The 27,627-nt window shown below is 46.3% G+C and overlaps 1 protein-coding gene across 4 annotated transcripts in view; it reads right to left on the bottom strand.

Moving 5' to 3' along the window:
• Nucleotides 1-27,102, bottom strand: part of PPP4R3B (protein phosphatase 4 regulatory subunit 3B) — a 130,879-nt gene extending 103,777 nt beyond the window's left edge. Inside the window, exons 1-4 of one of the 4 annotated variants that reach the window (XM_063918193.1) lie at nucleotides 26,558-27,102; nucleotides 23,181-23,236; nucleotides 18,138-18,236; nucleotides 14,783-15,406 (exon numbers count right to left, since the gene is read on the bottom strand). In XM_063918193.1, the coding sequence (XP_063774263.1) occupies nucleotides 14,783-15,406; nucleotides 18,138-18,236; nucleotides 23,181-23,236; nucleotides 26,558-26,699 (921 nt within the window). In that variant the 5' untranslated portion in view covers nucleotides 26,700-27,102. The remainder of the gene's footprint in view (nucleotides 1-14,782; nucleotides 15,407-18,137; nucleotides 18,237-23,180; nucleotides 23,237-26,557) is intronic. The other 3 variants (XM_063918195.1, XM_063918192.1, XM_063918194.1) reach the window with 3 other exon arrangements.
• Between the last annotated feature and the right edge of the window lie 525 nt (nucleotides 27,103-27,627).

Genomic DNA, 27,627 nt, shown 5'->3' with positions numbered 1-27,627 from the left:
CAGCTGCAGTGCTGTGCGCTACCTTGGTGAAGACCGAAGTCTTCTGCCGCCGATTTTCCGGACCTCTTCTTGCTTCTGGCTCTGTAAGGGGGACGGCGGCGCGGCTCCGGGAACGAACACCAAGGCCAGTTCCATGCGGTCGATCCCTCTGGAGCTAATGGTGTCCAGTAGCCTAAGAAGCCCAAGCTAGCTGCAAGCAGGTAGGTTCGCTTCTTCTCCCCTTAGTCCCTCGATGCAGTGAGCCTGTTGCCAGCAGGTCTCACTGTAAAATAAAAAACCTAAAATAAACTTTCTTTCTAGGAGCTCAGGAGAGCCCCTAGTGTGCATCCAGCTCGGCCGGGCACAGAAATCTAACTGAGGTCTGGAGGAGGGTCATGGTGGGAGGAGCCAGTGCACACCAGATAGTACCTAATCTTTCTTTTAGAGTGCCCAGTCTCCTGCGGAGCCCGTCTATCCCCCATGGTCCTTACGGAGTTCCCAGCATCTACTAGGACGTCAGAGAAAGGCAAATTACCTTTGTCCTACATATTTTGTTATCAATAAGGTCTTTCAGACAAATCCTATTAGCCGCGAATTGCCGTTGCGACGGCACCCAAATTCACTCCCCCTCATGGACCCTTCAGTGCCAGACTCGCAGACAGCTACACTTTACTCAATCCGGGAAATTGTCGGCGGCTAATTGGATTCCCCCCAGATTGCTTCTACAATGCAAACCCTTGTCAATGGTGATCTGATCTTACAGCAATAGGTTACTCATCAATAGCTAACTTATGTCCCCCTTAATCGACGAGTAGCTTGTGAGTGCCTGACAATCACACTTGCCCACTGCAGCTTTTAGAATAGCTACATGTGGCTAGCAACCCGGCATACAAATAATGCTCTAATTTTGGATTATCAAGTTTATTAATTCATACATTTAGGGCATTTGGGAGGGGGGTTGGAGAATTGTTTTTGAGAGCAGCTGTCAATGCCAGATGGAGCAATTCAATCGTTGCTCCTTTGCGCACAAACAGCTGCCGGCTCTGGCATTTTAGCTCGCCACCCCTGGAGAAGACGAGCTGAAACATGTGAAATGCCGGCTGTTTAGGCATCACAACGCCAATTTTTGCGTCGCGCCCAGGGCTTTAGTAGGGTTTAGCAGTTGCACGTGTCTAAACCCCGCACGCACTGTAGGGCACAATGACAAAATAATTTAGTGTCTCGTACCCCGATCTCCCGTTACTTTAGACAGGAGATCGTACGTGGAAAAAACAACTGAATCGAGTGAATTTTGTTTTGAAGCTCCAGTACTTATGCATGTTCACTCACTACTACTATAAATTGTACGGGTGCAATTCTATTTTTTCCCCCCACGTGGCTACCACTAGAGGGTGCAAAACAGGCCAATTCAATTGTTTCTCCGTTTGAGCACTCATTAGCATGGACGCATCTAAAAGCACTGGGTTTAAACGTACAAAGTGGCTAAACCCATCTAAACAAGTGGCTTGGGTGTCCGAACAATGGACTTTGCACGCATTTCTTCACGCACCTTAGGAGGCTGCAAGAAGAAATCTTCACAACTAATACCCCTTTTACACTCGCACACCCGGGTCACTCCCGGGATGCATTCCCGGGACTGATCCCTTTCACACTGCACTAAGACCTGGGATCGACCCGGGACAGCCCCATTTAACACTGATCCCGGGATATCCCTGCAAATTCATATGTATGTCATTAGAAATGGCCTTGGGCTCAGAAAAGATGATATCTTCTTTTCTGAGCCCAAGAAAGCTCCAGGATAGTGAATCCCGGGACGGGCCCTTTCACACTACACAGCTTCCCGGGACGGTCCCAGGACCAACCCTGGTCAAGACCTGGGTTGAAATCCCGGGATGCTCGTCCCGGGAAATTGACCCTGTACCCTTTCACACTGAGAAAAATCCCGGGATGATGCGCGTTCACGTGCAAAATCCCAGGATTTTCATGCGAGTGTAAAAGGGGTATAACAGGCATCTAAATGGAGCAACAATTGAATTGCTCCTTTTGTACCCCATAGTGGTAGACATAGTGGAAAACAATTGAACTGCCCCCTAAATGGGCTTCTTTAATAGCATGTTTAGGAATTCCGTTGCCTTCTGTTTTCCTGAAAAAGCTCAGTGGCTTCATTGAACAGCCTGAAACACAGGACCAAATTAAATTTGCTGCAACTTTTTCCAACTCCATTTCAAATCCGTTTTAAGTTGATGTAGTTCTTAGTAGTGTTTCCCCGCACGTAAAGGGGGAGTGGACGGCCTGGGACGTCACTAGTGGGGGCGTGCCCAGCAGCTACGGAGTTGCTGGGCTTCCCCCAAGCTCTCCCTAGAATGTGAATAGATGCCACACGCATGGCGGCATCGTGCACCAGGCAGACTGTTTTAGAAGGGCGTCGCAAAACGGCCAGGGCGCGGCGCCCTGCTAAAACAGCCTAGCGTGAACACTATCTTAGTTTGTAGCCAGAGTGGGTGAAAAGGACATGTCAATTTTCAGGTGACTTTGGGCGAGAGTCAAATGTTATTGACCCCTCCTGTCCACCAGCAGCTATTCAAATGTTGCTGCAGACGGGCACAACATCAGCATTTCAGCTCACTACCCCTTGGGATGGTGAGCTAAAATGCGTGAAAAGTGACCCGTTTGAATGCCTACACGGGACTTTTCATGTTGCACCCAATAGTTTAGCCAGGCTTAGCTGCTTACGCTGTGGGCGCAATCAGCGTGAAAATGGGGGACATTTGTATATTGCCCCCCACGATCTCCTGTCACTTTAGACAGGAGATCGGGGGCGATAACATTTGAATCTCACCCTATCTGTGAAAATAGCAAAATAAGTGCAGTTTTATGTAGGGCATGTATTTTGAGGTGTTATATAGCTGGAGAATACGTTTTAGAACTTGCAGGTGGGGGTTACAAGTCATTTGTACTCAGTCTAAATCTAATCTTACTTGCCATTTTTCTGGAATTCAGGGGTATTTCACCAATGGAATGTGTTGTGAATCAGAATATGACACAATGGCTGCACTGACATGCTCAGAACTCTGAAGAGGCAGGCTTGAAGTTCACAGGACTAGCCTGCGCCAATTTCTACACCATGATGGGAAAACTCTAGTGGATTTGGTCTTGGCTATCCATGTACCCCTGATACGTGTCAGACACCCGAAGAACACTCTGCGATAAGCAGCCTTTGAAGGATGAGATAACATGGGAATCGGGAGGTAATTCAGTTTGTCATCGCAGGGTCAGGGGTCCTTTCTCGTCCCGATAAAAACAGACTTTAGTTGTCTAGCGTGAAAATTAACCATCGGTAAAAATAAGATTTTAAACCTACCGGTAAATCTTTTTCTCGTAGTCAGTAGAGGATGCTGGGGACTCCGTAAGGACCATGGGGATAGACGGGCTCCGCAGGAGACATGGGCACTTTAAGAAAGAATTTAGTTCCTGGTGTGCACTGGCTTCTCCCTCTATGCCCCTCCTCCAGACCTCAGTTAGAGAAACTGTGCCCAGAGGAGATGGACAGTACGAGGAAAGAATTTTGTTAATCCAAGGGCAAGATTCATACCAGCCACACCAATCACACCGTATAACTTGTGATAACAACCCAGTTAACAGTATGAAAACAACATAGCATCAGTTCAGGACCGATGCAACTATAACATAACCCTTATTGAAGCAATAACTATATACAAGTATTGCAGAAGTTGTCCGCACTTGGGACGGGCGCCCAGCATCCTCTACGGACTACGAGAAAAAGATTTACCGGTAGGTTTAAAATCTTATTTTCTCTTACGTCCTAGTGGATGCTGGGGACTCCGTAAGGACCATGGGGATTAAACCAAAGCTCCCAAACGGGCGGGAGAGTGCGGATGACTCTGCAGCACCGATTGAGCAAACAAGAGGTCCTCCTCAGCCAGGGTATCAAACTTGTAGAACTTAGCAAAAAAGTGTTTGAACCTGACCAAGTAGCAGCTCGGCACAACTGTAATGCCGAGACCCCTCGGGCAGCCGCCCAAGAAGAGCCCACCTTCCTAGTGGAATGGGCCCTAACCGATTTAGGCAACGGCAATCCAGCCGTAGAATGAGCCTGCTGAATGGTGTTACAAATCCAGCGGGCAATAGTCTGCTTTGCAGCAGAAGCGCCAAGCTTGTTAGCAGCATACAGGACAAACAGTGATTGTGTTTTTCTGACTCTAGCCGTTCTGGCTACGTAAATTTTCAAAGCCCTGACCACATCCAGGGACTTTGAGTCCTCCAAGTCACGCGTAGCCACAGGCACCACAATAGGCTGGTTCATATGAAAGGATGATACCACCTTAGGCAGGAATTGAGGACGTGTCCGCAACTCCGCTCTATCGACATGGAAAACCAGAAAGGGGCTTTTATGAGACAAAGCCGCCAATTCAGACACTTGCCTAGCCGAAGCCAAGGCTAATAACATGACCACCTACCAAGTGAGATATTTTAACTCTACCGTTTTAGGTGGTTCAAACCAGTGTGACTTAAGGAAACTTAACACCACGTTAAGGTCCCAGGGCTCCACCAGAGGTACATAAGGAGGCTGAAAATGCAAAACTCCCTTCACAAAAGTCTGAACTTCTGGGAGAGAAGCCAATTCTTTTTGAAAGAAAATGGATAGGGCCGAAATCTGAACCTTAATGGAGCCTAAGTTTTAGGCCCAAATTCACTCCAGTTTGTAGGAAGTGAAGGAAACGGCCCAGATGGAATTCTTCCGTAGGAGCATTCCTGGCCTCACACCAAGAAACATATTTTCGCCATATACGGTGATAATGTTTAGATGTCACGTCCTTCCTAGTCTTTATCAGCGTAGGACTGACCTCATCCGGAATGCCTTTTTCCGCTAGGATCCGGCGTTCAACCGCCATGCCGTCAAACGCAGCCGCGGTAAGTCTTGGAACAGACATGTGCCCTGTTGCAACAGGTCCTGCCTTAGAGAAAGAGGCCACGGATCTTCTGTAAGCATTTTCTGCAGATCCGGATACCAGATCCTTCGTGGCCAATCTGGAACAATGAGGATTGTTCTCACTCCTCCTTTTTCTTATTATTCTCATCCCTTGGGTATGAGAGGAAGAGGAGGAAATACATAGACTGACTGGAACACCCACGGTGTCACTAGGGCATCTACCGCTACTGCCTGAGGGTCTCTTGACCAGGTGCAATAACTCTGCAGCTTCTTGTTGAGGCGGGACGCCATCATGTCTATCTGTGGCAGTCCCCACCGAACTGCAATCTGTGCGAAGACTCCCTGATGAAGTCTCCACTCTCCAGGACGTATGTCTGGTGAGGAAGTCTGCTTCCCAGTTGTTCACTTCCGGAATGAACCCTGTTGACAGTGCTCTTACATGATTCTCCGCCCAGCGAAGAATTCTGGTGGCTTCCGCCATCGCCACTCTGCTCCTTGTGCCGCCTTGGCGGTTTACATGAGCTACTGCGGTGATGTTGTCTGACTGGATCAGAACCGGCTGGTCGCGAAGAAAGGTCTCCGCTTGACGTAGGGCGTAGTATATGGCCCTTAGTTCCAATATGTTGATGTGAAGACAAGTCTCTTGACTTGACCAAAGACCTTGGAAATTTCTTCCCTGTGTGACTGCTCCTCAGCCTCGGAGGCTCGCGTCCGTGGTCACCAGGATCCAGTCCTGAATGCCAAATCTGCGGCCCTCTAGAAGGTGAGCACTCTGCAGCCACCACAGGAGAGATACCCTGGCCCTGGGGGATAGGGTGATCAACTGATGAATCTGTAGATGTGACCCGGACCACTTGTCCAGTAGGTCCCATTTGAAGTCCTCGGATGGAACCTGCCGAAGGGAATGTTTTTCCCAGGACTCGAGTGCAGTGATGCACTGACACCTGTCTTGGTTTCAATAGGTCCCTGACTAGAGTCATGAGTTCCTGGGCCTTCTCTATCTGAAGGTAAACCCATTTCTGGTCTGTATCCAGAATCATACCCAAGAAGGGCAGACGAGTCATAGGAACCGTGACCTCGGGAAATTGAGAATCCAGCCGTGTTGCTGTGACACGCTGTTCAACAACTGCTCTTTTGATCTCGCCATTATTAGGAGATCGTTCAAGTATGGGATAACCGAGACTCCTTGCTTGCGTAGGAGCACCATTATATCTGCCAATTACCCTGAAATTGGTAATGACAATCCTGTATCGCAATTGTCAGGTACGCCTGATGGGGTGGATTAATGGGAACATGAAGGTATGCAGCCTTTATGTCTAGATACACCATCAAATTCCCCCCTTCCAGGCTGGCGATTATCGCTCTGGGCGATTCCACTTTAAATTTGAACCTTTTCCTGTATAGGTTCAGAGATTATAATTTTAAATAGGTCTGACCGAACCGTACGGTTTCGGGACTACAGCCAAGGTTGAGTCATATCGCCTTCCTTGTTGCAGGAGGAGAACCTTGAGCACCACCTGTTGGAGATACAATGTGTGAATTGTATTTAATATTATCTCCCTTTCTGGGGGAGAAGCCGGTAGGTCCGATAAGGAAAAACCAGCGAGGAAGCACCTTTCGAATTCCAGCTTGTAACCCTGAGAAACAATTTTTATTGCCCCGGGATCCACCTGTGAGAACTCAGATGTGGCTGAAGAGTCGAAGACGTGCTCCCACTGGGACGGACTCCCTTAAAGGAGCTCCAGCGTCATGCGGTGGATGTAGTAGAGGCCGGGGAGGACTTCTGTTCCTGGGAACTAGCTGTGCCCTGACCTCTGGTAAGAAAGGACGCTCCTCGTACTATCTTGTTATTCTGCGACCGAAAGGACTGCATTTGATAATGTCGTGCTTTCTTAGGCTGTGAGGGAATATAAGGCAAAAGATCAGAATTACCAGCTATAGCTGTGGAGACCAGGTCCGAGAGCCCTTCTCCACACAATTCCTCAGCCTTGTAAGGTAAACCATCCATATGCCTCTTTTGGTCGGCATCACCTGTCCATTGCATGTTCCACAGGACACGTCTAGCAGAAATCGACATAGCGTTGACTCTAGAACCCAGTAGACTAATGTCTCTTTGGGCATGAGACAGACAGACAGACAGACAGATATATATATATATACACACATACATACATACTAGGGTCAATAACATGGTATCCTTATCTAGGGTTTCAATCTCCGCTGATAAGGTATCTGTCCACGCTGCTACAGCGCTATAAACCCATGCCAACACAATCGCCGGTCTGAGTAGTGTACCAGAGTGTGTGTAAATGGACTTCATAGTACTTTTACTGCATGCTATCTGCAGGATCCCTGAGGATAGCTGTTAAGTCAGCGCTACCTTTTGGGTAAACGTGACAAAGCTTTGTCCACCCTAGGGGAAGATTCCCATCGTATCCTGGCCCTAGTAGGGAAAGGATACTCCCTGAGAATTCTTTGTGGGAATCTGCAGTCTCTTGTCTGGAGATTCCCGCTCTTTTTCTTCATGAGAGGAGGGAAATTTACCTCAGCTTTCTTCCCCTTAAACATGTGTACCCTCGTGTCAGGTACAGATGAGTCATCAGTGATATGCAAAACATCTTTTATAACAATAATCATATATTGAATACTTTTCTGCCAGTTTTGGCTGTAACTTTGCATTATCGTAGTCGACACTGGAGTCAGACTCCGTGTCGATATCAGTGTCTATTATTTTGGATAGTGAGCGTTGAGACTCTGAAGGTCTCTGCGACATAGGGACAGATGTGTAGATTCACTGTCTGTTCTCTAATCTTTTGTGCAATAAATTTACCTTAGCACTTAATTTCACACATCCAATCAGGTGTCTGCGTTCTCGACGGAGACACCACTCACACACACATTTGCTCCATTTCCTCCTTAGGAGAGCCTTTTACCTCAGACATGTCGACACACACGTACCGACACCACACACTCAGGGAATGCTCATCTGAAGATAATTTCCCCACAAGGCCCTTTGGAGAGACAGAGAGAGAGTATGCCAGCACACACCCCAGCGCTATATGACCCAGGAAAAAACACAGTAATTTAATGTTTACCCAGTAGCGCTGTTATTATATGCGCCGAATTATGTGCCCCCCCCCTCTTCTTTAAAACCCTCTCTTCTACCGTGGTATCAGCAGGGGAGAGTCCAGGGAGCTTCCTCTCAGCGGTGCTGTGGAGAAAAACATGGCGCTGGTGAGTGCTGAGGGAGAAGCCTTGCCCCCTCGACGGCGGGCTTCTGTCCCGCTAAAAGTGTAAAATTGGCGGGGGCTCCTGCATATATACAGTGTCCAGCTGTATATATGCTCCTTTTGCCAAATAAGAGGTTTATATTGCTGCCCAGGGCACCCCCCTCTGCGCCCTGCACCCTTACAGTGACCGGAGTATGTGATGTGTGTGGGAGCAATGGCGCACAGCTGCAGTGCTGTGCGTTACCTCAGTGAAGATCACAAAGTCTTTTGCCGCCTCTGAAGTCTTCTTTTCTTCTCATACTCACCCGGCTTCTATCTTCCGGCTCCGCGAGGGGGACGGCGGCGCGGCTCTGGGACAGACGGCGAGGGTGAGATCCTGCGTACCAATCCCTCTGGAGCTAATGGTGTCCAGTAGCCTAAGAAGCAGGACCTGCACTCAGAGAGTAGGGCTGCTTCTCTCCCCTCAGTCCCTCGATGCAGGGAGTCTGTTGCCAGCAGAGCTCCCTGAAAATAAAAAACCTAACAAAATACTTTCTATCAGCAAACTCAGGAGAGCTCACTGAAAAGCACCCAGCTCCTCTGGGCACAGTATCAAACTGGAGGAGGGGCATAGAGGGAGGAGCCAGTGCACACCAGGAACTAAATTCTTTCTTAAAGTGCCCATGTCTCCTGCGGAGCCCGTCTATCCCCATGGTCCTTACGGAGTCCCCAGCATCCTCTAGGACGTTAGAGAAAATAAGATTTTACTTACCGGTAAATCTATTTCTCGTAGTCCGTAGTGGATGCTGGGGACTCCGTAAGGACCATGGGGAATAGACTTTGGGCACTTTAAGAAAGAATTTAGATTCTGGTGTGCTCTGGCTCCTCCCTCTATGTCCCTCCTCCAGACCTCAGTTAGAGAAACTGTGCCCGGAAGAGCTGACAGTACAAGGAAAGGATTTTGGAAATCCAGGGCAAGATTCATACCAGCCACACCAAACACACCGTATAACTTGTGATAAACTTACCCAGTCAACAGTATGAACAACAACAGAGCATCAGTGCAACCCTGATGCAACAATAACATAGCCCTTATTGCAGCAATAACTATATACAAGTATTGCAGAAGAAGTCCGCACTTGGGACGGGCGCCCAGCATCCACTACGGACTATGAGAAATAGTCTACCGTGGTCACCAGGATCCAATCCTGAATTCCGAACCTGCGGCCTTCTAGGAGGTGAGCACTGTGCTGCCACCACAAGAGAGATACCCCTGGCTCTGGGAGACAGGGTGATCCTTTGATGCATTTGTAAATGGGACCCGGACCATTTGTCCAGTAGATCCCATTGAAAGGTCCTCGCCTGGAACCTGCCGAAGGGGATGGCCTCGTACGATGCCACCATCTTCCCCAGGACACGTGTGCAATGATGCACTAAAACCGTTTGTAGCTTTAATAGGTTCCTGACCAGGGCCATGAGCTCCTGAACCTTTTCCATCGGAAGAAAAACCTTTTTCTGGTCTGGGTCTAGAATCAGACCCAGAAAGGTCAGGCGTGTTGTAGGGACTAGCTGGGACTTCGGTAAATTGAGAATCCAGCCGTGCCCCTCCAACATCCTCACCAACAGCGACACGCTGTCCAGCAACTTCTCCCGAGATCTCGCCTTTATGAGGAGATCGTCCAAGTATGGGATAATTGTGACCCCCTGCCTGCGCAGGAGCACCATCATTTCCGCCATTACCTTGGTGAAAATTCTCAGGGCTGTGGAAAGCCCAAACGGCAACGTCTGAAATTGGTAATGACAGTCCTGTACTGCAAATCTCAGGAACGCCTGATGAGGAGGGAAAATCGGAACATGAAGGTATGCATCCTTTATGTCCAGGGACAACATCCAACAACCCCCCCTCCAGGCTGGCGATGACCGCTCTGAGTGATTCCATCTTGAACTTGAACTTTTTCAAGTACAAGTTCAGGGATTTTAGATTCAAAATGGGCCTGGCCTGACCGAACCGTCCGGTTTCGGGACCATAAACAGGGTTGAGTAATACCCCTTTCCTTGCTGGAGAAGAGGAACTTTGACTATCACCTGTTGAAGACACAATTTTTGAATCGCAGTCAACACTAACTCCCTCTCTGACGGGGAAGCTGGCAGAGCAGATTTGAAAAACCGGCGAGGAGGCACGTCTTCGAATTCCAGCCTGTATCCCTGAGAAACAATCTCTATAGCCCAGGGATCCACCTGTGAGTGAACCCAGACCTGGCTGAAAAATCGAAGACGCGCCCCCACTTGAGCTGACTCCCCCCGGGAAGCCCCAGCGTCATGCGGTGGACTTTGCAGATGAAGGGGAGGACTTCTGCTCCTGGGAACTAGCTGCATGCAGCTTTTTTCCCTTGCCTTTTCCTCTGGCAAGGAAGGACGATCCCCGTACCTTCTTGCTTCTATTGGAACGAAAGGACTGCATTTGATAATGAGATGCCTTTTTAGTATGCTTCGGGGGGACATAAGGTAAGAAATTCGATTTACTGGCCGTAGCAGTAGTGCCAAGGTCCGAGAGGCCTTCTCCAAACAAATCCTCCCCCTTGTAATGCAACGACTCCATATGCCGCTTTGAGTCGGCATCCCCCATCCACTGTCGGGTCCACAGGAGTCGCCTAGCAGAAATAGCATTTATTCTGGAGCTTAGGAAACAAATGTCTCTTTGAGCATCCCTCATATACAAAGCAGCATCTTTGATATGCTCTAGGGTCATTAGAATGGAATCCTTATCTAGGGTTTCAAGTTCCGTAGATAAGGAATCTGTCCATGCTGCGATAGCACTACACACCCAGGCCGATGCCATAGCCGGTCTAATGATAGTACCGGAATGTGTGTAAATGTGTTTCATGGTAACCTCCTGCTTACGATCAGCAGGATCCTTGCGGGAAGCTGTATCCTGAGAAGGCAGTGCCACCTTCTTGGTTAAGCGTGTCAGCGCCTTGTCTACCTTCAGCAAAGATTCCCATCGTATCCTGTCCTTTTGTGGAAAGGGATACGCCATAAGAATCCTTTTGGGAACTTGTAGTCTCCTATCTGGAGATTCCCAAGCCTTTTCGCACAATTCGCTTAGTTCAAATGAGGACAGAAAAGTGACCTCAGGCTTTTTCCCTTTATACATGTGTACCCTCGTGTCAGGGACAGGGGGTTCCTCAGTGATATGCAAAGCCTCTTTAATGGTCATAATCATGTAACGAATACCTTTCGCCACCTTTGGCTGTAATTTTGCATCCTCATTAGTCGACACTAGTCAGTCTCTGTGTCTGTATCTGTGTCAGTGATCTGGGATATGGTGCATTTTTGAGACCCCGAAGGTCCTGGTGCCACAGGGACAGGCATGGTCTGACTACCTGACTGATCCCTAGCTTCAGCCTTGTCTAATCGTTTATGCAGTAAATTTACATTTGCATTCAAGACATTCCACATATCCACCCAGTCCGGTGTCGGCGTTGCCGATGGCGACCTGACCATCATGCACTCCCCCTCCGGTGAGCCTTCCTCGTCAAACATGTCGACACACACGTACCAATACACTTCACACACACAGGGAATCTCTTTTCTGAAGACAGGTTCCCCTTGAGGCCCTTTGGAGAGACAGAGAGAGTATGCCAGCACACACCCCAGCGCTATATGTCCCTGGAGAAAAACACAGAATGTTTACCCAGTAGCGCTGCTGTAGTGTATAAACGCCAATAATGTGCCCCCCCTCTACTTTAAAACCCACTTTCACCGTGTGTCAAGCAGAGGAGAGTCCGGGGAGCTTCCTCTCAGCGGTGCTGTGTAGAGAAAATGGCGCTGGTGAGTGCTGAGGGTGAAGCCCCGCCCCCTCGGCGGCGGGCTTCTATCCCACTCAAACTTATTAAAAAATGGCTGGGGCTCTTTTATATACATGTACAGTGCCCACCTGTACATGTATATACACTTTTGCCATAGGAGAAGTGTTTTATTGCTGCCAGGGCGCCCCACCTGCGCCCTGCACCCTTACAGTGACCGGAGTGTGTGAGGTGTAGCGGAGCAATGACGCACAGCTGCAGTGCTGTGCGTTACCTCTGTGAAGCACCGAAAGGCTTCTGCCGCCTGAGACGTCTTATGTCTTCGTTTCTTCTGGCTCTGTGAGGAGAACGGCGGCGCGGCTCTGGGGTGAACGCCCAGGACGAACCTGTGTTCATTCTCTCTGGAGCTAATGGGGTCCAGTAGCCGAAGAAGCAGAGCCTAACATTTAAGTAGGTCTGCTCCTCTCTCCTCAGTCCCTCGATGCAGGGAGCCTGTTGCCAGCAGTGCTCCCTGAAAAAGAGAAAAAATCCTAACAAAAAAACTTTCTAAGCAGGAAAATCAGGAGAGCTCCCTGCAGTGCACCCATTCTCCTCTGGGCACAGTCTAAAACTGAGATCTGGAGGAGGGGCATAGAGGGAGGAGCCAGTGCACACCCAGAATCCTTAAGTATTTCTTAAAGTGCCCTATCTCCTGCGGAGCCCGTCTATTCCCCATGGTCCTTACGGAGTCCCCAGCATCCTCTAGGACGTTAGAGAAATTCCCTTTTCCTCTCTCAGAAGGTGACACAAATCCTGGCATATCTAGCCTAGATGGGAGGGGAGAAAGGCCCAAGAACTATTCGCTCCCACCCCTAAATGTGTATGCAGTCTATGGATTGAGGGCCTAATTCATGTTTGTATGAAACTGCACAACCGCAAGGAAGCAGCTACGTAATTCCTTATTATTCAAATAATAATGCAGCATGAGGAGTCTGTAGGAGAGACGACTCCTGCATGCATTTGGAAGAACAGAGTGCTGCTTCTGATCCAGACACCCAGGTCCAATAAGTCTGCATCAGATAACGCAGACCCTAGACAGTCACTCCTTCAAAATGGAGGCGTCACGTTCCTGTTCTGAAACACAGTGGTAGGCGATGCTCCCGCTCCTCTGCTACCCAAATCATGCCGTGGCTGACAGGAAGCTGTGAGCTATATATAGCAAGATCCGCTCTGCACCATCAGGGTTATGTGCAAATCTGAATTAGGCTGCAACGCAAATGTACACTACAGCAAATGAACCAACAACAATGCAAGTGCAGGTGGTCCTGTGTCCACCATAGAAGAGGTAGTAAAGGGAAGTCATGAGTTACTGCTTTCAGGCGCCCTTCCACCAAGGAATGAAACCATTACACACATTCTATGTCCCTCTACTGCCAAAAGAGACCGCTATATATCAATTTTTTGTACCTACCTGGTTTGGCACAATCTGTACATCCACTGTAAGTCATACCTTTTATACTTTTGCATTGCACACCCGATTCATGGACAAACCTCATAAAGGGAACATTTCTTTAAAATCATATGTACTTACTAACATCAGATTACGCAGAAAAGATAATGTTATATAATTGTTGCAATCAGCACCACTACCTGTAACTCCCAAAGTGTCTCAACAGCAAGATGCCAAAAAATCACATTCACAACCAAAGTACCACCTTAGTAAATAACTAGCCATGATGGTAGTTGGTTGATATTGTTCTTAATTTCATTTATATAAAATAGCATTTAAGAAAGCCTACACATGTAGTGTGGGGGAAGAGGCCACTGCAAGTAGTTATACTACCGGGATGTAGTTACGTGACCGGCGGTCACAATACCGGCACCTACATCCCGCCCCTTTACAATCCCTACAGATGGCATGCTGACTAACAGGGACTATTCCACTCGTGGGTGTCCACGATACCCATAGAGTGGGAATAGAACCTATTGTGAGCCCAGCTCGCCAAAGAGCCCGAAAGAGGCTTCTTTGCGCGCCCCCATGTACCCGATATGTTACAAGGACAGGACTTTAAACATAAATGTTGCAATTATGCAGATTAACCAAGTACGTAGAGCCTAAACTGACCGCAAATCACAATATTTTGGAGGTCAAAAACAAATGATGTCATCTTATCAAGACCTTCCATAGGTCGATGGGATGACGGCAAATGCGGTCATTTGCTTACTTGCACTAATGGTGCCTCAGAAAACAATGGCTGCTGGCCGTGAATAGGCAGATCCTCCTCATTTGGGCACAACTGCATAGACATGACTAGGGGGGTAATTCAGATCTAATCATAGATGTGCTAAATCTAGCACAGCTACGATCTCTTACTCTGACATGCGGGGGGACGCCCAGAACAGGGCTAGTCCGCCCCGTATGTCAGGCCCTGCCCCCCCCGCGCACGAGTGCAAAAACATTGCACGGCGGTAATGCTTTTGCACCCGCTGAGTAGCTCCCTACCTGTGCAGCCTAGATGTCACGCAGCCGCCGTGTCCGCCCCAGCAGCAGTCTGGACCCCACCGCGCCAACGGTGTTCTAACATCCCCCCCCTCCCCGCGACAGGAAGCTGTAAATCAGGCAGAGGCGATGCAGCCCTGAGATGCTGTTAGCATCTCACTGGGCTCCCGGGCTGAACGCACTCCGCAAAGGGCTACAGACTGCGACCGCTGCCGCGATCCAGACTGAATTAGGCCCTATGTTGAACCATAAATCACTGCCTGGATGTGATGTGGACAATGCAGAGAGCGCTCATATTACTGTAGAGGGATTTGTGGGATGACATGAGACACAAAAGCTTGTCAACAATTTTACTTACTTGCAACATGCTGACAATCTCCACTTTGTTGAAGAAAATGAAAGATGTGAGCGTAGAAAGAAAATTGTCTTCGAATACGGATGGTGTAGGCAAGATGACGTCTTGTATGTACTGTACCCTGTACGTTTGGTGAATCTTTTGCCTAAGTTCAGAATCTGTTATGGGAATCACTTCCTTAAACTTTGCCGTTTTGGTGAGGAACTCCCGGTGTCTTTTTGGCTGTGCCAAGGCTGGGTCATACTCTAGGCACCCCACAACATCCATGATACACTCGTCCGAAAACATCACCTCAAACAGAGTTGCTTTATTGAGAAATAATATCCCTCTTATAATCTCATATAAATGGTGCAAACCCTCGGTGTTATCCAAATTCTCACAGGTTTGGAAGAGTTGCAGCAGTTTCTTTATGTAGCCCTCATTCTCCAAGGCTAACGCTAGCTTTTCTCTACGGATAGGTGACGAGAGGACTGAGGTAACAAGGTCAGCAATCTCTTCAAGTTTATCAAGTTCACAAGTGGGAAGATCAATCAAGTTGCTAGTTTCAGGCATCTCCTCAAAGCGTTCCTCTTCTGATTCATCAATGGGGTCTTGTGTGACTTCCACGGAAGGGTCTTTTCCTTGAACCTTTAAGTAAAAAAAAAAAAAAATCACAACACTGGTCATAATACGTTCTCGGTTATTGCATACAAATGTAACGGCCTCAATACAAAATGCTAAACAAATTTGGAATTGGCCCTATAAGCGTGATCATTGTAAATACAGTAATGCAAAACAGCTGCTGCAAACTACACAGCAACCGTAACCAAGTTTACTAAATATAAAACACATACATGAATGTAAAAGTAATCATGCCATGTAAGTGAGAGATGGATCTTAGAAAACGTATGTAGCGCTATGGACAGAAAACAGAGCTCTCTAGAGCCACCTGGAATGAAGGGAAGGCAGATATAAAAGATCCCCACGTGGGCATGCTGTGTGGCTGTCACTCAAACATTTATAAAGGAAGCTTTTCAGAACTATACAGCAAATTTTCACCACCAACACCCCCCCCCCCCCCCCCCCAACACCTAAAAAAAAAAAAAAAAAAAGTCAGAATTGCAGAAGAGCTTATTCACCGAATTTACCCAGAATGACTTTGTATTTCTGTGTTGCAAACAGAATTTCTCTGTATGAATGGCGTACCAGGGAGGAAGAGTAAAGACTTGGGTAACATGCCCCAAGGGCAAGGCAGTGCCAGTGCTAAACTGGATTTAATAATAGCTTGCTTGTAAGGTGCTATGAGATCACATGTACACAATCAGTGAGACCTGAGACGTCTCATGTGACTCAAAGTAGAAACTCAAAAGAAAAAACATTCTGTGGAGGGACCCTAGGTCTGGCCTATAGAGAAATATGCAAAGCATGCTTACACATTCCCTAACAATGGGTCCAATTCAGACATGGAGGCAGCGTCCATGCTGTACGCAGTGAGCAATGTGGTCTTCCGTCACGTGCGCACAGGTCTCAATGTGATGGACAATCAGGGAGCCTTTGTGGATGGTAAAGGGGAAGAAGGGGTGGTCACTAACATGCTGACGTGTCTGCAATCACGTACACTGTTACAATGGCTCTGGTATTTTACTTACGATGGCCATGCTGCGTTACCATAGGGCTATTCAGGCCGACTATAGACTGATGGGACCAATTACTGCCCCTGTGTACACAAGCAGCACGTTTCTCATGCAGCCAGTGAGCGTCTCCGTACAAACCCAGGTGGCTGCGACATTTGCATATTCCCGCACAGTCGCTGCATACTGAATGGCAGCAATGGAGGCCCTGCCTACATCTCTGTATAAGGCCCATGCAGCATGTGATAAATCTCACAGCAACACAACTATGCCGATGCCTTACACATAGACTCACTCCCACACAGAAGTCCGGCTCAGACGTTACCCGGGGGTGTATCCCGCTGCATGGACAATCATTAGGCGATTAGATTTAGAGAGTAAGGGAACAATGCAGAGCTGAATGCAAGTGCGTTTCCACAGAAAGCGGCTCTGTAGAGCTACGCATGCAGATCGCTGTGCACACAAATCTACGGGAGGCTGACACATACAAATCACAGCTCTACCTGTGGCAGGGTGAAAGAGGTGGCAACGTACGACAAGGTGCCCGCACATAGGCCACGTGTAACAAGGGCGCGCTAACGGAGTCTAGTCTGAGAATTGGGGGCTATGCACAAAGGATTGATCTCAGAACTATCACCAAGGACATGGCTGGGGGAAGTGCATACTAACGTTGATGGACATGACACAAAGGGCGATATTCAATTGTTATATCACACCCAATCTCCCAGCTGAAGTGACGTGAGAATGTGGGGCGATATCGCGCCCATAGCAGCCGGGTTTAGGTGTGTAAAGCGGCTAAACCAGACTAAGCTACTGGGTATGAGGCGAAAAGTCCCATTTGGGCGACAAAACTGATCACTTTTCACCTATTTCAGCTCGCCATCGCCGGAGCAGAATAATACGAATAGCGGCCGGCATGCGCGATTGCAGGCGGGACAAACATTTGAATTCCACCCTAAGTGTACATGTATGGGCTGTGCTGTCAAATATCTATATACCATACTTCGTATAGAGGGAAACATCTGCACTTCTGTGCATGCACTGCCAGTATAACTGCTGCTAACTCAAACCCTAAATGCAGCTGCCGATTGATGCTAGATACGGCACTGAATAATGTAATGCACTTGTCTCTTTGTAAGTAATCCTTAGCTGGGTACACACTGGAGTAATGATGGCTGATTTCCCGTTTCGTAACGACAAATCACCTACTTCGCTTAGTGTATACGGGTTGCCAGGGATTGATCCACATTAAACTTAGAAATAACGCTAGCGACCTGGTTTAGGCTTATGAAGGACAGAACATGATTGTGCCATCCTTCATAAAACTCATTCTAATGTGTACACACAGAATTTGGGCACAAGTGCATTCATGGGTGGGAGGGTATTCAATTACCCGCAGTCAATGCTCGTGGGTAATTGTATCGCCAGGGGTTATCCTATTAGCCTCAATGCGGCACGCTCCTCCCCCTAATGCTGGCAACCAAAGCATAATCTATTAAAAGCCGAGATAACACATGGGATTCGGGAACTTATCCCCGATCGAGGGTCTGTTTTTGAACAATGAAAATTCTAATTGAATACCGCAATACTGACTATTAATTGCGATATCAGACTGCTTTATCGGCCAAAAACTGGATCAGGGATAATTGGATACCCCCTATAAATGAAAGACTCATATATAGGTTGATTTCTGGTACATTAACAAAAAAAAAAAAAAAAAAAAAAAAAAACACATCCCCACTAGTTACCTGACATATCTTTTCCCAGATTTCATCACAGCCGGCCTTCTCCTGAAAGCTGAGCGCCAAGTCATAGTTTTCTGCTTCAGACCAAACAATCAGTGTGTCCTGGGCACAAGCAAATACATCAGTCATAACACATAGGAACAGACTATACAAATCAGACTATTAAAGATTCATGTGGCAGGGTGGAGTTTAGGCAATACTAAGCATTCACAATACGGACAGTATTCTTACATTAATCTACATTACAAGCGGGGTTTTCCACCAGTACATTACAAAGCTGAAACCTAAACGACGTATCCACAGAGAATCAAATCAGATTTATTTTTTCCCTTTTTAAATTAGTCTCTAGTCTGTTTGGATACCGATTCTTTGCCACAAGTTTCACCAACTTCTCAGCATTGTCCAAACTTGTATAACTATGTAAGGGATAAATAATTAAAAAAAAAAAAAAAAATCAAAGTTGCAAAAAAACAAACAAACACAGGAGTATGATATATTACAATGGGTAATACAGACTGGAAAACACTTGCCTGTCTATTTTTGACAGCCAGTCCAAAGTCTTTGCTAATGATCATTAGAGATCTTGAACCAGAGGAAACATGCATCGCAGATATGCTCCTGCTTCCACCCCTACATACTATGTAAAGAACGTGAATTAGCCCTTACTGTCCACCGACTACGCCATTGAGCCCTTTCCCACTCCAAATGTAGACAGGCGCAACACTCCGAATCGTCTCAGATTTTGACCGAAACGGACTCCATTAAAAGGCGCAAGTGCAGTAATGAGAAATGCACTTTCATCTAATGCAGCACGAGCACTAAAATGTGGAAGTAGTTGGAGAAGTTAAGGCCCATACACACTTGCCGAGAAAATGAGCAACGTCGCTCATTTTCTCCCTTCCTGAGAGACGTTCATTTTCTCAGCAAGTGTGTATGCCGCCAGCGACGATCAATGCACGGCCACGCGGGATGGTAATGACAGGCACAGTCGGCAGTGCGTGCATGCTCTATCTGGACTGTCGGCCAGGAGTTGCATGCACGGACGGCCGCCGTGTGACGTCACTGAGCGATATGAACGGTCTTATCGCTCAGAGTGTACGGGCGGCCGCCAACCACCCAGCACGGGAGGGAAAACACGACGTCGCCGCTCATAGAATGACACTGTCTAGTGTGTATGGACCTTCAGGGTAGAGCTGCGAATGCAACTGGCAATAAAGTGAAATAGTTTATAAAAAACAAAATTGTGCAGAGTCCTATAATAAGAGATGAATTGCCATATAAGAAAAATAGATAAAATCTGTGTTTACTATTTAAATAAGCATTTCCTGCCCAGAAGTTCCCACATCCCAGTAAACCATATGGAGGAGATAGTTCATCTGAGGCGATTATGCTGAGGAGCTGTACGCCTACAGCACTATGCTGCAATGACACATTGCTTACTTTCACTTCTGAGGTATGCCTGTTAGCTATTCTGAAACAGGTATATTTCACAAAAATTAGGGGTGTGAGGTGAATTACTGCGCTGTAATGGGTCTTTTAGCAGCCTGGAAGAATGCTGGAGTTCCCCAAGAAGGCTTCCAACAAGAACATAAATCAAACAAAGAGTGGAATCTCCCTTCTGATCCTTGCTCAAAAAGGTCATAAGGGTGTGATAAACCTTATCAATTAAAATTCACCAAATAGTGAGATACTCTTGTAAAATATTTAAAACGGATTTTTTTTAAATTGATAAGGTTTATCAGACCCTTATGACCTTTTTGAGCAAGGAGCAGCGCCTATAGGGAGAATCCACTCTTTATGTTTGATTTATATTCTGAAACAGGTGTTTGCATTAAAAACTGTGTAACTATCACTAATGCAGAGGTCTTCCTGTAGAACCATAAAAGGTAATTCGCAGAACCAAGTATAGATATTCAAAATGGCCCCTTACTAGGCTCCCTTAGCTATATTGATGCTAATGTTTAGAGCAGCTATACATTTGTCTCAGATATGAAAATGCTGCAAGTGCCAGACTGAAAATTAGTAATGAGAACGCCATCCACAACAGGCTTGATACAAATGTGTATTATCATTGTGGAATGATGAGCAAGAAGCGCTACTGTCTGATGTAATTACAGCACCGACCAGGTAGATTTCCTATCTTCCAGCTTTTTAATCTCATGTTTCATCCCTCAAAAGAAATTCCATGAAAATGACTCAAATAGAGTGTTAAATAAGTAAAAAACAAGTTGTTTAAAAGTAACACTAAAGGGTGCAGTGGAATGCCCGTCTCCAGAATCACTACAATAACCTAGTTTACCTCACGTTTCTCAGCCAGACAGAGGCATGAAGCTTATGGAGACTACACACAAGGGCAATGGCATGTACAGTAGGTAGGCCCTTCGTTTTCTTAAGCTCACATTAGCACCAATTCTACAGAAGCAAAGGGACCTAATGCATTCGGATATTTAAAAAAAAAAAAAAAAAAAAAAAATGGATAATAAAAAAAGGCCATTCTGATCTCGAGTGGACAAGCAAGAAGTCCAGACTGACCACTGCTTCTATATATACTGAATGGAACATCATTTATGTACACTGTTGGATGCTTGCTAATATATCAACTAGGGATGTACCTGAAATGTCACTACTAATGCAAGGGCACACTTTTGTAGTAAAGTGTGGTCTTACTAAACTTCAATACATATGTGCATTGAAAAAAAAATATGGCAACAGTATAGGAACACCATATTCCCATCATACATTCCCAGGTTAAGTTTACAGTAATCAACTACAATAAGATAATAGACAAATAACCCACATTACAAAATAATGCACTACCCCACTAAACCACTAACTAGATTTATGCCTTCCACAGAAACCAACTATGGAAGTTATTTGCTCATACAATCCTCAGCTCCCCCTCATCCATTGTCTCTGGGCTACAGTGATGACCAAAAAGGTATTTAAGACATCTATATGGCTCAATCTCCCAATACATGTTACAATTAAGGGGGGGAAGCCTAATTACACAGGGGCAGATTTGTTTTACCCTGCAGCTACCACAAAATGGAGCAATTCAATTGTTGCTCCATTTAGATGCCCAGTAGCCGCAAGGCTGACGTTTGCAAGGAGAAATGTGCGCTTCAGCTTAATCCTGTCTGTTTGTGCATGACAGGCGCGATGTGCATGAGCACCCAAACACCAATTGAATTGTAACAATTGTTTGAGCGTCTAAACAGTCCCATTTAGACAGGACTTTGCCTAAAACAAATAAATCGGCCCCCTTATGTGTAAGCTGCAAGCCACGATTTCCATTTACTGTAGCAGAGATCCCTACAAGCAGGTCATGTTTTCTAAATCACCCAGGTGGTGCACTGCTATATTAATTAATAACGGACACATAAAAGATCCACATGTGGTCTGAACAGCACGGACTGTTAGGAGTCCTTGGGTCTTGAGTCATTCAGATCTGATCGCTGCTGTGCATTTTTGCACAGCGGGCGATCAGGTACTAACTGCGCATGCACCGCAATGCGCACGTGTGTCGGACAGCAACAACGGGCATCACCGGTCAGCGATGGGTAATGACCAGGGCTGCAGACCCAGGACACAACCCAGGTTTACCAGGCACTTTCCTGGGTGAAATAGGTAGAAATTAGTACCTCGGTCAATTTGATTAAGTCATCTGACTAAAGCATGGATATCCTCAAACGTGGACTGTAATGACAGAGTATGGTAAACTCTGCTTTAGAGTAGCTGCCATCGCCATGTTTTTGTCTAGACTATTTTCAGGTATGGTGGATCCCTACATTCAGTGCTCATAAACTTTGTATCATTATAAGAAGGAAGAGTGAGCTAAATTAGATTGATAGTAATACCAGGCCGATCCACTGCATGGGTTATGGATAGTAGACCACTATTGGTTGACACCGACAAGGCAGACATGACATTAAAAAAAATGTTTCTTGTGTAACATCACCAGGAACACCAATTAGTGCACCGTGTCCCCTAGTGATTGTACTATAAAGTGCAAAACCTATTTAGTTGCTATGGAGACAAAACACACATGTAATGCCTCACCCATAAAGTCACCCTTTCATGCCAGGTCCGTTTGTTGTTACATAAAACATTAATGGTACTTTCACTTTTCATGCGTTTGGATGAAACATGAAAATGTCTAGTTTCCTATGCAGCACTTTACACCTTTTCACGCAGTCCACTCGCAGTACAAAACACAAGCGTGAATGGACAGTCTGTGAAGCGTACTGATATTAAACAGGTTAATAGTCAGGTCCAAGTTCAAATCCACACGAACAGTATACAATTAAAACTTTTTCTAGTTACAGCATAGAACTGTGGGGCAGATGTATTAAGCCTGGAGAAGTGATAAAGCAGTGATAAGTAGAAGGTGATAACGCACCAGCCAATCAGCGCTTAACTGTAATTTTTCAAATCCGTAATGATTGGCTGGTGCGTTATCACCTTGCGCTTATCACTTCTTTATCACTTCTCCAGGTTAATACGTCTGCCCAAATAATTGTAAATCTAAGAATGGGCACGACAAAATATGGTTGCCAGGGCGACTATAAAATACATAGTGGCAACAGGTCTACAGAAAGCGCCCATCTTCCCAGGTCCCACCGTGTCCTATCCCCATGCAGGGTACGCTCATGCAACGCAGTGTTGAGTGGAGGCATTGGCAACTACTGCAATCAGTATGAACCAGCTGCACTCTGATTTGCTGACAGTCCATCACACTCACACTGTACTTTTAAGATCTTGCTATACAAAAAAGCAACAGACATGGCTGAAAGTGCCTACAACCAGCAGCTAATCTGTCTCATTGGTATTGGAAGGTTTTTGTTTTTTTTAAGAAACTGGTGGATACCAAGTTTCGGCCCTAACTGAGAACTCTTGAGCAAACTGGACAAGCCTTGATCCAAGCCTAGATTCTGCGTATCAGAGTGTGTTAATATTAGCTTTATGCAGTTATTCCTAATTTGTTTTATTCAACACAAGACAAAATACATAACAAGCACAGTAAGACCACAATCCATTTACACAAACCTGCTGCTTCTGATATGCAGTGTTTGGATTTATCTTCGATTCTAAAAGTAATGAACCTGAAAGACAAGACAGTTCAGTTGTAAACAAATGCTAGAGACAATGTTGGTTATATTTTGCAATGCCTAACTAGAATATTTTTCAGTAACCACCAAATGGAGAAAGACGCACAAACAAACATATATACAATCTTTTCCTAAACCTGGAACTTCACGTGCTAGCTACTACACATTTTAAAATTGATTTAGTAATCTGTTTGTGGTCTGACCAAAGACACAGATTATAATATTGATATATACAAACCTAAATATAAACCAGTGTGTGTTCTTACCTGCTTCTCTATTGACTGGAAAACTGCATTTGTTTTCCAACCTTGCACATAAATCAGCCGTCATAACATCCAACGGCAGCGACAGCAACTGTGGTCTATAGATTGTACTTTAACAGTCACTGTATATAAATGTATAACGCATTTTCAAAGCGGAACAATTCAAAGCCATAAAAGCAGCATGCGGTGCTATTATGCTGTAAAGAATATTCACACACACGATACGAAGCAGCTATTATTAGTATTTCACAGTTACAAGGCAGCGAATATAAATGACATATGCCTCAGTGTCTCCAATAATACAGGACAAGAACATTACACAGTAAAGAACCCTACACACTGCGGGATCTGCCGACAAGCTGCCCGACGGCGGATACGGTCAACCCGGCGGCGTGGTAGCAGTGATGGGGGGAGTGAAGTTTCTTAATTTCCCCCCCGTCACCATAGCAGTGCAGGCCAATATGGACGAGATCGTCCATATTGGCCTGCATGCACAAGTGACGGAGCACCAGCGATGAACGAGCGCGGAGTCGCGCATCGTTCATCGCTGGTGCCTCCACACTGAAAGATATGAACGATATCTCGTTCATATCTTTCACTCATATTGCCCAGTGTGTAGGGCCTATAAGGCTTTCAGTTGGATCATAGTAAATGTAACTGTCTTTGGTAATTTCAGTATTCATGTATTGTACTGAATAGTGTACAGAAGTGCTGCAACACGTTCAATGTCCATGTTGTAAAATTTAAGTCGGCTACTGGTATAATTATATACGTTTGCTGCGACAATTAACTGCAATTGGCCCTCAATTTAAAATTGCAGATCAAGGAATACTGTTAACATAAACCCTAGATAATTTGTTTTCGGTTTTACCTTCAGGGCTATACAATCGCTTATAAAGTGTTTGTAACAGAATCTAAGAATTTGGACCAAGAAAAGAAGTGGTAATACTTGTTTAACTGAACATGTATCAGTGATTGCTGAAGAATGAGCCCTCTGAAACCACAAGTAATGAAAACTTCTATAAAAAGTAAGGGGTCAAATTCAGCCCAGATTCAAAAGCGCCAGAAATTAGCTCCCGATGCTATTCAATTCAGTACGCTATGTTGGAGAAGGCTGGTTCTCGCAGACTAAACAGGGTGTTTAGTCGCAAGAACCAGCATTCTCAGACTAAAGTGCCCGGAGCAGAAAACAGCATCTAGCCACACTTTTGTTGGATCTCTGCTCGCCCCCTTCCGGGAGAGCGATAAGAAATCCTCTCTTCGGCATCATATTGTGCTGAATTGAACAGCACCGGGAGCTAACTCCTGCTGCTATTTAATCTGCGCTGAATTGAATTGACCCCTAATAATACATAAAGCACCAATTCCACTGTGAAAAAAATTAAGTTATTTATACAAAGCACTCCTATTCCACAGTGCTTCACAGAGACTATTATACCATTCAAATTAAGTCCCTGCCGTAGTGGATATTACAATCTATATTCCCTGCATGTACAAACTAGAGTAAAAAAATTTATCTGAAACTAAACAAATCTCAGAGTATGTTTTTTGATTGAGGTAGGAAACCAGAACACCCAGAGGACAACCGCGCAAACATGTGGAGAACAGACAAACTCCACACAATTGGGACTTTGGTCGGTATTGAACACAATACCTCAGTGCTGTGATACAGCAAATCTAATCAATGCTAACTGTGCTGCCCATGGTACATCAGAAGGACGTAGGGAACTCTAGGAACATAGGGGAGAATTCAATTCCCGATAATGGAAGCAATTTTCTGTTCCAGAATGGCAAACTGCATCACAAGTTATGTCTTGGATTCCAGATCACAAGTTATGTCTTGGATTCCAGATCACAAGTTATGTCTTGGATTCCAGATCACAAGTTATGTCTTGGATTCCAGATCACAAGTTATGTCTTGGATTCCAGATCACAAGTTATGTCTTGGATTCCAGATCACAAGTTATGTCTTGGATTCCAGATCACAATTTATGTCTTGGATTCCAGATCACAAGTTATGTCTTGGATTCCAGATCACAATTTATGTCTTGGATTCCAGATCACAATTTATGTCTTGGATTCCAGATCACAAGTTATGTCTTGGATTCCAGATCACAAGTTATGTCTTGGATTCCAGATCACAAGTTATGTCTTGGATTCCAGATCACAAGTTATGTCTTGGATTCCAGATCACAAGTTATGTCTTGGATTCCAGATCACAAGTTATGTCTTGGTGTGCAGGAAGACGTACGATACTGTGGCCGATATGCCGATATGTGCGCAGGCCGCCAGCACATCATGCTGAATTGAATAAGCTACTACCACTGTAAACAAGCTACATACTATAGATCCCATTATCATTCATTGGGCAGCACGGGTGGCCCCACAATCCAAAATACACTGACCGGACAATTGAAGTCTGGAAAAAAAATACAAAGAAATGAACCCTAGTGTGTAATTATATCCATGAGTGTACATGTGGTGGGGAACAGACTGTAAGCTGTGTATGACTCAATATTCTCTGTAAAGCGCAGTGTAATGCAAGATATATATAATATATCTGTTAATAAACATAAAATGTATGCCTTAAGAGGATCTAACTGTGCAATACAAACTGGAAAAACAATGGGAACAGACAATCTGGGGACATACAGCCGCAGAACATTCCCAAGGCCGATGGCACCCGCACCATTTCACCCACTCACATTGCCAATAGAATTATTTTGCGGTGGGAAACCAAAGTCTCACCAATGGGTGTAGTTAGCCAAAATAGCAAATAATTCTAGATTAATGACTCTTCTGCTGAAGGAGACCAGGACAGCTCTACCACCAGCAAGCCTTACACCAGCAGACTGGGCCGCATGTGGCACCCCAGCCACAGGGTATGCTGGGACTTGTAGTTCCACTGCAGCAGCAGGGCCACAGGTATCCACACCCGGCTATAAGGAATGCTAAGGAGCTGGGCTCGGGGCGGCATGTATTGTACAGGGACAGGGGGGACAGTGCCACACACGTGTACACATACATGTTACATACAGCCACAGGAACTCACCGTCGGACTCGGCCCGGACCAGTAGGGACATCCCTTTCAGCCGCTCCACGTAGGTGGAGGACACATGCCCGGTGCCCCTGTCGTCCCACTGGCGGTCCTCGTTCAGGGTGTAGACCTTCACCCGCCGCCGGGTGTCAGACATGATCCCGCCGCTCCGTGACCCAGCGTCCAGGCGCTCGTCCTCTTCCTCCTCCTCTTCTTCCTCCTCCTCCTCGCCGCCGCTTCCCTCCGCCTTCACGGGCAGCCCCCGCCGCGGCTCATCCTGCGCCGGCAGCCCCGGGCTGGGGGATGAGGTCGCTGTAGAGGAGGAGGATGTCTCAGCCGGGGTCTCCTCGTCGTCCGTCTTCACGCTGCCGTTAACCCCCTCCAGCCTGCGAAGATTCCCCGCCTCCTCCTCCGTCCTGCTCGCCGATCACACAGCCGCCATCTTGTAACCCGACTCTCTCCTTTCTCTTCCTCCAACGATAACTGGAACAGGTTGCACTGGCTTGCTTGGCAGGGGCTACGGTGTCGCTCCTGAGACCAAAAAGCAATTGATGAATTCCGCGAAGTAGCGGCGGCCGGCCGGCAGAGGTCAGAATCGTATCCAGTGTTACCACATTGCGGTGACACCGCGGCGGCCATCTTACGTGTGGGCAAATGCCGTACTTTGTACTTATTTGTTTGGGAATAATGTATCAGAGTGATATGGAATATGGCTTCTATTTAAGATATGTGGCTTTTACGAGTTGTTGTGCAAAACGTATTCTGTGCTATCCCATTACTGGAATGGTATGCTGGGACCTATGGTTCCCAAACAGCTGAGGAGCACTGGTTTACATACTACACTGACATACTTTCTGACAGATAGTGGACAATGCATGGTATGGCACGCTGCTAGACAGACCGATATAACGTTTCATTTCCACCTATGTATGACCCTGTTCATTGCCAGGGAGAAAGATGGCCTCCGATGTTTCGCCAGTACCTAGTGTTCCCCACATATCGCGTTAGCTGTAATCCTCGCCCGGCTGAGTGGCATTGCACGAATGCACGTACAAGGATTGTCTTAATGGTCCCAAGGATACACA

The sequence above is a fragment of the Pseudophryne corroboree genome, chromosome 4 (genome assembly GCF_028390025.1).
Source record: "Pseudophryne corroboree isolate aPseCor3 chromosome 4, aPseCor3.hap2, whole genome shotgun sequence".
Lineage (NCBI taxonomy): Eukaryota > Metazoa > Chordata > Amphibia > Anura > Myobatrachidae > Pseudophryne > Pseudophryne corroboree.
This window is presented reverse-complemented; position numbering and strand designations above follow the sequence as displayed.